We start from the raw sequence: 12574 nt of genomic DNA on the forward strand, positions 1-12574 counted from the left end.
AGTATGAATTTGGTTTCTCAGTATGATAAAATACATACAGATGTACAGAATAATTGAATGCTTTTTCATGGTTAGGAGTGCATTTGGGAAGGGTGTATCATGATCTTGAGAGTATATAAATGACAATATATGCAGGTCACTCTTCTCTATTTGTTCTGTATATGAATAGAACCTTTTTACAATATTAGAAAATGAAGGTTTTTGAAAGAGTAATCAAGGGAACCAAGATTCTAGTGGAAATCAAAAGAAAGTAATCCAGGGACAAAGACCATATATGGAAAACAGACATACACAACAAAGAACATAAAGTAACTAAAATCATACATACAAAGTAACAAAAGAAAATGAGCAACTTGGACCCCACTAAAAACTGGAAGCATCCTCTGCTTCTCTAGAAACATCCACCTATAGCTGGTCATAAAAAGTTAAGTACATGTACCGGATATACTGTAACAATCCACGAGTTCATGATGACAACCATGAAACTTCTGTAGTGATGACTTCAATCTTGTAGCAACATAACCCTGTTTCAAAAGCCTAATTGTAAGAAGTCAAGTGCAATACAAAAATTCTGCATAGTTAGGGCAAGCTCTTGCATACCCATTATCATATTATCTGCCTTTGAAATGTTTATTTGTAGTGCATTTCAATGAGATTTCAACTCATTTGACAAAAATGATATGGAAATTATTGTCTTCATTCCTTGATCAGTTGAATAACAATGTCAAAGTGGTGGGTTATTTCTGCCCATGATTCACCCACAGTCTGATCATTACATAGACAAATACTTAATTTTGTTCGTGCAGAAAGGTGATGACAAATGTGTATCAATTAATAATAAATATATAATTTTTAATAATTTTATTTTAACCGGTAACAATTGATTCAACATTCACAACTCATAAATAGTTTGCAATTTGTAGAAAAATACATGCTAGTAAAGCTTGCAAGAACTAGAAATGAGGGTTTATCAATAAAGCCCTAAGACAACCTTCGACATATAGACATTTAACCTTTGACCTATTGACATTTAATTTGATTTGGCAAGAGAGTATTACAAATATTTGCACAATAGAAAAGCATAGAAAAATAGCCCATTACCAGATTTGCAAACTGACGGACATACAAAAAGACAGACAGACAGACATGTTAAAGCTCAAATTAAAGCTCCAAAAGTCCTTAAAGCTTGAAGAAGAAAAAAATTTCTGGGTATTTGTGTCAATTAATATGGTACATACTAATTTTGTTAGTTTCTACCTAATATAGCTCAGCTTTATCTAATATTACTGTATATAATGGCAGAAGACTTATTTACTGTGATGTTATTAGTAAGACGTTATACATGTACATGTTACGACTTGTAAATATTTCAACCAAATAATGCATAGTAGAATGTACACTGCCCCCACCTAAAAATTTGATTCGCTTGGCCTTTTAATTCCATTTATGCCCACCCACTAACCTGAAATCCTGGATCTGCCAATAAGTCTGGCCACCTACAGCCATACATGCACAAGATTTCCGCATTGATAATAACTTCACAGCATTATGGTTAAATTGCACATTACCACATGTGTAAAAAAAAAATGAAAAAGGATAATGCAAAGAAAAAGGAAAAACAATCACTGGATGGATTCAAAATGTCATAAATTATGACCTGACTAGCTTTTTGGAATAAATGTGCCATTGGTTTAACAGTAATGATGAAAATGTTAGTGATGAAGTTAGAAAACTGACTAGGCTATACGAATCATGGTTAAATGAGTAAAAAATGAAAATTTTAGAATTTCCACAAAAAGACTTAATCACATTTAGTATGAGTCGTTAATTCTCACTTAACTGGTAATAAATTTGATTCAATTTCCAACAACGAACTTATTTTAAGGATAACATTTTTTTTAACCTAACAGATAACAATTTTTCTGTGGGGATAGAAAATTTATTTTCAACCACATCACAGTGCAGCAAGATTAATTACCATTTCACTGCATGAAGTATCTGTACTGAGGTCAGAAAATTTATTTAATTTCTAAGAAGTGTAGGCAAGAATATTTGTTCTCCACTTTTTCAAGCCAGACTGTAAATTCCAAAAACTGCCACCCCCACCCCAAACCTCAGAATTAAATGCAAGTCCCCCTAAAGTTCATGTTGGAACACCAAATTTTCAGAACTTGACTAATCTATGGAAAGCCTTCCCAGAATCTAGTGAATAGCATCAAGCCTTGGAGTAAAAAGAATAACTTAACATTTTGATGAAATAAATGGTAGCTTATTGAAATTTTTACAGTTCTTCAAAAATAAGGGCAGTTTTCAGTCTATCATTTTGCTTATTTTTGCCTAAACACAAAATCATTTTTTTTCCAATAAAATGGGTTGGGGAAGAATTGGAGTATATCCCCAATAGCCTCATACAGAATTTTCTCCATTTCTAATGCCATTTAGATCATTATATGACTAAGTAATTTTTTGTAAGAAAAAATAAAAATAAAGTAGTCATTCAAAATATGCAAAAAATATAAGTACAATTATTCATTTTTTTCTTCTTCAGAATTTGACAATAAATTATGAGTATTTTTTTTACCTTACACAAACATGTAAATGTACCAACCACATATGTTAAACATGGAAAATGAAAATAAAAAAACATACAAGAAAGCAAAAACACTTGCATCTAATTCAATTGAAAATAAAATGCCATCACAGTATTAAGTAGTATAAAATTCAAACTGTAAAAAAGCATCTATCACCACTTAGATCACATGATCAATCCCATGATATGAAAGTTGAAAAACAAATGAAAGCACTGATATGATTGGTTGATAATAACCAATGAAAACAAATATTACATAATGAATCACACCTCAGTAGCATGCCCTTGCTGGATAGCAGCTAATAAATTTCTTTTCATCCTTACATACAGTTTGCCTTTGGTCCATGGATTTTGTAATTGTAACGGGTTATAATCATCCCGTAAGATTCTTTCTCTTGCTCCAATTACAGCAACTAGACAAAACTTATCAAGTTCATCTTCGTCATAAACAGGGCCAGATTTACCTTTCATTGTCACAGCTTTGTTCAATTGTTTCACTACTAAAGTCACAACTTCCCTTGCTGTAGTTTTCTCTGTCACATGTAGACGAACTCTTGTCCCCTTTGACAGTCCTGTTTCATATGCAGCATAAACTTGTAAAATCCCAGATGAATTATGGGTAGGTTCTTTTGGCACATGTCCATTAGTTTTTGATACTTCCTCATTTGGGTCATAAAATTTAGCAATTTTACGATTGTCTTTTCCAACACTGATCTCGTTTGAGTCACAACCTGTAGATCCACAGCTGGGGTGAGAATTATTATTATCAAAATCACTCTCTTCAGACATTTTTGTCGTAAATGCATCATCTATAGAACTATTTAAAATACTACATGGTAATCCTCCTCTGGAAGATTTGTCTCTGGCGAATGTAATCAAGTCCATAATCCACCGTGTTCCTTTCCATGACCGATCTAACCCTTGCTGTAGATTGTTCAAGCGGTCCACTCGATCTTTTGTAGCATTTAACTCATCATCAGAGAAAGCCTGAAAGAAAATCAATCTTCATTATAAATCCTGGTACACCAAAAACTACTGGTATCTCTTTAGTCTTAATAAAATCTGTGTATTTTATGTCATGTACCAAATTTCCAACAATCTTTTGTTGACAAGAATGCATGCCTTCCTGGTTCCAGTTATCATAAATATTTCTGGAATGGTTTTATTGTCAGCTTATGTTTTTTTTCTTCTAAAAAAAACTGATTGATTGATGGTGATTTAACATCTTACAGCTGACGTATTTGTACATTATGCATTTCAGGCAAAGAATGTTTGACCAATCAAACATACCCTGCCTTATACTATTCTGACATGCTGAGCCAATCAAACAGACCCGGCTTTGTACTAGTCCTACATGATGGGTGAGATCTTTATAGTGCTAGCTTAGAGAAGAAACAATGCACAGGTAGGCATGTGACCCCACACCACATGGCAGTTCAAAATACCTAAGACAATGAATCATTCTCGACTTACCTCTCTCTGTGCTTGTTGTGCCAGACTTACATCCATTTCCAATATGGCTGACAACCGAGCGTAACGAGAGATCAAATCTTGTCTGTAGGTACACATGTGAACTAAAAAATTTTAAAAGTCATTTTTAAGATTTGTAGTTCAATTCTGAAATTTGACAACTGTACAAGTACATTTATATTTAAGTCTTTTAAAGTTACATAAAGTATTAGTGCAGCCTTTTACAACTGACGACAAAATATATCTTATTGGTTATTCAATATGCATCAAACATGATTTTCCAAGACCAACAAAAACAGAGTGAAAATTGACGAAATCAGAAGTAAACATATGGTAAAACAAGTACTATATTTAAAAAAAAAGATGGCCGACATAATAAAATTTTGTTCCTTTTACTTCTAAGGTTCTAAATTTCTTGCAAGAAAATAACACATATGGCATGCCATATCAAACTTTCAATACAGTTTTTTTTATGCCACTAAGTTATCAATCTTTGGCCAATCTGGCAACAGAATTACGATTAGGTGACTTGCTTTTCCTTAAGGTCAAAGGGTAAAAAGCGAAACTATACAGACTGCAGCTGAAAGATACACAAAACAGTAAAATTAAGAATTGAAAAAGTGAAATTCTGCTTTTAAGATGAAGAAAATAATGTCTGATGCATATATAAAAAAACCTAAAAAGTTCAAACAATCGCAACTCAAAACAATAAATTTGTAATGTATAATTCAACATAAAAATGTGGAACCCAACATGCAATATAATAAATAAACAAGACACCATAATACTTACTCATTTCAAACACTTGTACTGGTAAAAGCATAAAATCTTTCTTTTCAGATAACAGGTTCTGCTGTCCTGGCACAATACACACATCTTCAACAGGTGGCAGCACAAGCAGGAATGTGACATCATTACTGAACTCCATGACCTCAAGGTCATACAACCGATGGCTACCAGCCATATTATCAGAAACTTCTAACATGTTTAACAGTTTATTGTTGGCTTCAGTTATTTGATTGCGGAATTGTTGTTGCGTATTTGTAGGTGGCGCTACATGCTGATCAGCATTGATTGTCTGTAACCATTCCCATTCTTCTCTGAAAAATGAAAATTTTAGAATCATTAAAAAGCCATAAAATATTAGTCATGAAACTCGAATGTCATAATTATCTCAATGTTCACTTTAACATATCTATATCAATTATGGTAATTTTCATACATATACTTTCACCACCTATATCAATTTCCAATTTCACAGGCACATTTTTAATATTAGTTACTGCTAAATAGTTAATCAGCATTCACATTAACTATATATAACCATGCTTCTAATTCTGGCAGCTTAAGACATGCACCAACAGCTTTTTTTTAAAAACCAGAGTTACCTACCTTGAAACATTTGGGCAGTCTCTGACTTTAACATATGGAAGAACATTTGGCGCCTTCTTTGGAACAAGAACTTGGATAAGATCAACAGCTACTTGTAGCTTGAGATAACCTATATATAATCCTTTAGGTAGGGATATTGTACTGACTTGGTTGTAGAGAATCATTTCCTGTAAAAAAAAAAATGAAAACTTAATATTCATTTTGTTTTCTGACAACTGTAAATTACTGCTTTACAGCTTCTGACAAGAAGACAATTTTTGTTCCAATTTGAAACAAACACTGTTCAATTTCATATTTGCTCAATTTGAAGTCAATAACCCCTGAAAATGTCATTTGTGAATATCACACAAGCCACAGCTGCTTATTTCAGTATTCGATTGAAGTTGAGTTATCTCCCCTAACAACAAAATTATATACAATCTCATTTTCAACCTTCCAGGCTAGACGTCTATGTGCAATGTTATTAAATATTTCTTAAATGTAATGATTTAATGGTCTGATTGTTCAATGAATGATAAGGAAACTTTATTTCTAAAACCATAAAATATTCGATACTTACAGCAATTGATGTGAGAAGAACATCAGGAGATTCCGTCAATTCTTGTAAAGCTGCTGATGATCTTCGTAATAATTTGGCAAAGCTGATCCATCTGGCCGAGCTGAGGGTGACACATTTTGGATCTTTGATATTGCACACTGAAGTGAGTATGACACAACCATTAGGGTCCTTTAGAGGTTTGAAGTGGAACTGACCAATGTCTTGAATACCTAGAGAATTCTGAAAAACAGAGAGGATATAAAGATTATTATAGAATTAAATTGGTCATGTTCAACATAGTTTTAAAGATCAATTGACTGTAGTTTTATGTCCATTGGCAGATATCACGGTGATCAATCCAGGAGAGGTTACAGGGTTTGGACTCCTAATTTTTGGAAAATTTTGTTACTTTCATGCAAAACTTTGGCAAAAATGAGCAAAAAAAGCCTATAACCCCATTAAAAAAAAAAAAACAAAACCTATGAATCCATCCCTGTGTCCAATTTCAAAAAGAAGAATAATTTACTTGGAGATGCATTGGTGTTTTTTTTTTAATCAAGTGATGTTGAATAAGTAAAAATTAAAAAAAAAATTTAAGATTTGCGTCAACACTGGTAAGATAGAACTCTTCATTGAAGAAAATCTATACTCTCGTTTCCATACCTGCATAATAGAGACAGCCTGTAATAGTTTACTCCTAAAATGCATTGCTCCAGCACTAGTATTTTTGTCTAAGTCCTGTCGAAGAGATTTCACATCGTCCCAATTACACGATACTTTCATCAGCCAATGAAAATCACCATAAACATTTGGTCCAGAGAAGTTTTCATCAACTTCAACAATCGGTAGCATGTCATCTGATGTGACCAATACTTTATCACCATTGTATAAGAGGCAAGCAAGATATACTCCACTGAAAAAAATTGACCAACAAGATTTAAATTTCATTTAAAAATTTAAGATTGATACATTTTATTTTTTTTTTGTATTTCAAAGGCATTTTTCTCTATCATAGCAAGCAAAAAAATCTGTGAAAATTTTGAATTGTAAGTATTAGTGTTCAAAATGTGACCTTGTGAGCTTTAAAATTGTGTAGTTTAATCCATGATTTCAGAAGAGTTTCTGCAGGAACAACCTCAATCATTCTTCAGAATGCCAAAATTGTCCATCCATTATAGTAAAACTTACCGTTTTAATGTTTTATAAAACTTAGGAGCTGAGGTAAATAGGTTTTTGATACTCTTTCTCTTCCTCTGTTGTGGAGAGTCACCACTGGTATTGTCTGCAATACAGAGTTATCTCCCATTAACTACCAAACTTTCATAAAATGTATAATACATGTATAATCTCAGAAAAAATATATTAAACTAACAGGATATAAAACAAAATAATAAATTAGTTGATGAATAGCAATTTAGTTGATTCAATACAAAAAAAATCTAAATTATTCAAAATATACCAAAAAATAGCAAATAAAATTGTTTGAGAATATTCTCAGTATAAACTCCCTAATTGAAAAAAACAGAAAACCAAACAGGAAGTAAATATGTAATAAAACAATTTTAAACAGTAGTTTGTTCTGTTTTGAAGCAGAAGTATATCAAAACTGTGTCTTCAACAACTTAACAAAGTATACCTTTTAACTCTGATGCATCCGGGGGTCTTAAATGTTTGACTTGAGAAAACAATTCATCCATAATTTTGGTTTTTCCTTCAGTTCTTGACATGGCATTATTATCTATATCTCTCCAACCTTAAATAAGTAAAATATAAATCAAATTTGATAACCAAATTTTATTATTTTAGCTCATTCACAAAATTCCATCTTTGACAAATTGATAAAATTGTTGAAATGCTAAATCTCTGTACTTCTGTGCTTCAAGTCCCATAATTCTGATATGCAAAATAATGAAAATTTAAGGAAGCCTCCTTATGGACATTATACCAAACAATATCAGAATCCCTAAAAAGTTACTATACTACAAGTGACAAGGTATTAAGTTATACCCTCCAAAAAGTTGCACATCCTTCTGTCCTCCTTCTGTCCTCTAACGGTTTCCAGATGAGAAAGGATCTTTTCTTTTTTTTTTCTAAACTACAGTATGTTCAGTTGTTTAGTACCGTAAAATACTGGTTATGTGAATTTTCAGCAAAATGCAGTTTTTGAGTAATTTTGCCATCCCCCTTTTTTCACCTTTTTGTGACAGGGTGTTTTTGATGTTCATATACAGTAATATTTTTTTTGAAATGACAAGCTCGTAAAATCTTACTTGATGGAACTGCATAGGAAGGTTTTGCTGCAGTGTATGGGCTGTAACCCTTCATATTCCAGGCGGCAACTCTGACGTAATAACGATTCCCTTTGGCTAAACCGTCAATCTCGTATTCAAGGTGTCGCATATTCTCTACAATACTCTCACCAGCTAGGGGCATGAAGTCTTCAAAACAACTCCATTCCACTGTGCAAAGAAAAAAAAACTATGGTAAACTTATTCATACAAGTACTCAATTTCACAAGAAGTTAAAAAATTGAATTATTTTATTTCTAATCAATTTTCTCAAGAATAGAAGTATACCTTGGCGTTATACAGGAAAAATGAAATTACCGTCCATATATTTTTTTGTATATTATGCTGTTAATGCAGTTATTTTTTTCTACACAATATACTCATTTAATCCATATTCAGAATAGACCAATATCAAAAACAATAATTGGACATTGAAATATATACATATACTTTTTTTCAAAACCCCGAAAATTGGTACTTACAGTTTCAGTAGATGGAATTTGAAAAAATAAAATGAAATCTGAATAAATAAAAATGTTTATAGTAATTGAAACTATAAATGCCTACCTTTATATTTGGTAACAACTGCTCCGTTGTGATTTAAGGGTTCGTCAAACCTTACAAGTAATGAGGAACTACTGGCCACTGTCAGGCTGACGTAGCTTGGTGGGTCAGGTATTCCTGTAAATAAAAAGAAAATATTCATTATACCATTTATAGCATCATTGATGATGGCAGAACATAATCTTGGAGTTTATTTTGCTTAAAATTTAATTTACAGCGCATAAATTAGTTAACTTCAGGGAATAGAGTTAGTCTTCCTTTAATCGAATAACTGTTTCCTAATGAGTTGCCTTATGTAGTTAACTGGACAAGTGACCAGGAGATAGCTACTTTCTACCAAACATAGATTGAAATCTCTATGAAATGATAGAAAGTTAAATCTACCTACGACAGTTCATCAGGTAATGCTCATTCAGTCAAAGGAATACTTCACTGTATTCCGTGAAGTTATCTATACTACTTGCTGTAATCTGTATGCTACAAACTTTCTCCTCATGTACCAACCCTTGCTACAATACTGTAAAGTATTGCTTTACTCAAAGTGATGAATTTAAATGGATAGCCTGCTTTATAAATCACCGAAAAGGTGAGTAGCATGTTTCCTGGTTGAAATTCTAAGTGTAGGAAATAAAAGAATATTTTAGTAACAGGGTAACTCCAAAAGAAAGAGAAATGTGACCTTGAAAAGGTCCGTTTTAAACAAACAGTAATGAACATGCACCTATACATGTTGCCCAGGTTTGAATTGATTAAAACCACCACGATTATCTGCTTGTCATTCTGGTTTAAACATGTTCAATATCATAAAAGTCAACAGGGTATTTCCCTACCCTAGCCCCCACTCAAAAGAAAATAAGCCAGAGCTTATTGGGGGTGAAATTTGTAACGATTGAATTTCTGAATTAATGTAATAAAAATTTCCCACTTATCTGCAATATCAAATAGAAAAAATCAACTGCAAGTTTTTTTCAAACTCTGTAAAGAAACAAACCTGTTAATCCTTCCACATCATGGGTGGGGAGAGACTCCCATAAAAACAATGAAAAATTTATAACTTCCCATAAAAAAGAAGATTTGTGGGAGGTTTTAGGTTGAATGTATTATTTCTGTGAAAAACTGTAAAACAAATTGAATTTTTACACTAAAACATTGCTTTTACATAAAAATCCTATATACAAGACAGTACCAAAGGGGGTGGGAGTGGGGAATCTCCAACATGAACTGTTCCAAAGGTTAACAGACGAGAAAAAATGTATTGAATCTGAAATACCTTTGTCAACACTTGAATTTCTTCTACTTAAGAAAAACATAGAAGGTTGTTAAGATAATTTGATATTGAAGCTGAAATTGGAACCAAAGATCTTCACGAAAGCATAGGAAGGACTTACCAGAGATGAGATCTAGAGGTTCTGACATTAAATTCCGCATTAATAAGTGCATGTTTCATTAGATATTAGACAAAGGTAACCACAATTGATTCTTGTTTAATAAAATCAGAAAATGTTTAAACCTTTATTAAATCCACTTAAGACATAGGTACATAAAGATAATTTTATCTTGAAATTTACGAGGGGATATTGTCATTATGTTGTTACTAAACTTATAGTTTCTCGGTACTTTTTCGTTTAATCTAATAGAAAATGGGTAGCTGGATTATTTGCATAACTGATTGGTCGTGCGTAATTGCCAAGCCATATAGCACACGGTATCCGAATTCTTTTAAGGTAAGTATAGCAACTAAAAGGACTAGTCCATATTTTTTCAATGGTGGATTCTAATTGCAAGTTAATAAGGATCACAAAGTAATAAGTTCATCTCAAGATTTTTTGCAGGACAGCTGTTGTGTTGTGTGAACTGGAAGACATAACCAAATTCTCGTGACAATATCATTCCTTATACACGTGATGGCATAATATGGGTATCGAGCTCATGCAATAAATTTATAAATTTAGCAATACTTAAAATATTTTATGTCCATTTTCTTCAATTTTTAATTCCTTATTTGCTACCAAAAGGTAGATTGTGGTAACCATCTAATCCTCTGGCTATAAGGGGTTGCTTATCTAGAAATCAAGCTTAAAAAAAATTGCATTAAAAAGGCTAAATTGGTAACAAAATTGAGCAATATTCTATCTAATACCCCCTTACAAAAAGAAAAAAAAATGCTTAAGAATTCAAATTCACATAATTCTAATTTTTCAATGAGCTAAACAAAAACGACACCCTGTTAAAACCAAAAACAGATAAGTTCCCAAGCAATAATGAACAACTATGTAATAAACTAACATCTTCAACATAATACATTAAACAAAATTACTCAAGTCAATATTTGATCAAGAAATTTATTATCAACTTGAAAAAAGTGTTCTCCAGTATGTTTACCTCTATTAGGAGTTGTAAATATTTAAACTTTAATTTATTCCTTTTTTGTGAAGTGAACAGTAGAAACGTGGCCCAAAGTTTAGAATCCTTTTCATACATCAAAAAGATTTCAAAATTTTGACACAGGATCGATAAAATCTTGTCATTTTAACAGTAATTTAAAAACTCATTGATCAAAATCCTTTCAGACTGTATGTAATATAAATTTTTGACAGATTCTTCTTAAACTTTGGAAGTCCATTTAAAAACCATCAAAATACAGTTAATAGGTCTTTTGAGATCATTTTATTTCTTGACACTACCCTCAAATAGTCCCAAGTGACAAAACATACAGATGACCAAGATTAGCCACCCAGACGGTCAATTACATCCAAAGAAGATGGAAATCTGATGAGAAAAGGCAGACGATTATGTGATATTTTAATGGCTTGAAACAAAGCATTTATCCTTTTAAACATTGAATATCCTTTTAAACATTGTAACTGTGTAGGAGACTTTTATAATATGGACAGGTGGTATGAAAGATAACAGCTAAACAAACATATACATGTAATTTCAAAGAACATTTAATATGAAGCAGGAATAACTAATCTGTATGAGGACAATAACATAAACTTCAGATGCATAATCAAAAGCTATTGCATTTCTTTTAAAATTGTTTGGACATTCAAAATTAGCTTGTTAGCCTCTGCTTAAATGCTTAAGAAACTTACGAGCATGGTCATATCCAGCTTTCATCCTCTTAAGCAGCTTGTGTCGAAACTCCCAATGACTCAACTGCCTCTCGTTTTCCTGGAAGATAAATATGAGAAATAAACAATTAGATAAACAAGCCTTTGATATTGGAAAGGGCTGAAGCTAACTTAAAAGACATCAACAATAAATACCAATATAACAGTGATAGCTAGTTTAGTGTGGTTTTCATATCATTTGAAAAAACATTTGCAGATCTAATTATGGAGGTGGACATAGGGTAAGGGATATAACTTATGAAGTCAGTGATATGTTTGTATCATATTCAATTTCACCAAAGGCTATCAAGCTTTCATTTGACACAGAATGAAATTAATCTAAGTTATTTTGATGCTTATATGACATTGATGTAAAATGCTGAATACAAACATTCCAATGATTTTAAGAGTCATGTCCCTTACCCTAGGTCTACCTCCATAAATGAAAAGTTTGTGACAGTTAATGCATATCCAAGTTCTTTCAAATCAGCAAATTCTTTCAAGTGTAATAAAAAGAAAAATAAAGAAAGAATTACCCATAATATAAGCTCCATAGTATCCCAAAACGTGTGATAAATTCCAACAAATTTGTAGAGAATTTCAAATATTATTTAAAGAA

General features: G+C 32.0%; 1 protein-coding gene across 6 annotated transcripts in view; it reads right to left on the reverse strand.

Moving 5' to 3' along the window:
- Positions 1 to 846: 846 nt before the first annotated feature.
- LOC148620207 (ankyrin repeat and fibronectin type-III domain-containing protein 1-like) overlaps positions 847 to 12574 on the reverse strand; it is a 208995-nt gene continuing 197267 nt past the window's right edge. For all 6 annotated transcript variants that reach the window (XM_088580895.1, XM_088580893.1, XM_088580896.1 and 3 more), the window contains 11 exons: positions 11938 to 12016; positions 8846 to 8959; positions 8261 to 8449; positions 7627 to 7743; positions 7179 to 7272; positions 6654 to 6903; positions 6012 to 6230; positions 5453 to 5619; positions 4853 to 5160; positions 4064 to 4164; positions 847 to 3577 (listed from right to left, as the gene is read on the reverse strand). In XM_088580895.1, the coding sequence (XP_088437021.1) occupies positions 2855 to 3577; positions 4064 to 4164; positions 4853 to 5160; positions 5453 to 5619; positions 6012 to 6230; positions 6654 to 6903; positions 7179 to 7272; positions 7627 to 7743; positions 8261 to 8449; positions 8846 to 8959; positions 11938 to 12016 (2361 nt within the window). In that variant the 3' untranslated portion in view covers positions 847 to 2854. The remainder of the gene's footprint in view (positions 3578 to 4063; positions 4165 to 4852; positions 5161 to 5452; positions 5620 to 6011; positions 6231 to 6653; positions 6904 to 7178; positions 7273 to 7626; positions 7744 to 8260; positions 8450 to 8845; positions 8960 to 11937; positions 12017 to 12574) is intronic.

Source organism: Perna viridis, chromosome 4 (assembly GCF_037379345.1).
Source record: "Perna viridis isolate PV_CMFRI_1.1 ecotype Kerala chromosome 4, ASM3737934v1, whole genome shotgun sequence".
NCBI classification, from domain to species: domain Eukaryota; kingdom Metazoa; phylum Mollusca; class Bivalvia; order Mytilida; family Mytilidae; genus Perna; species Perna viridis.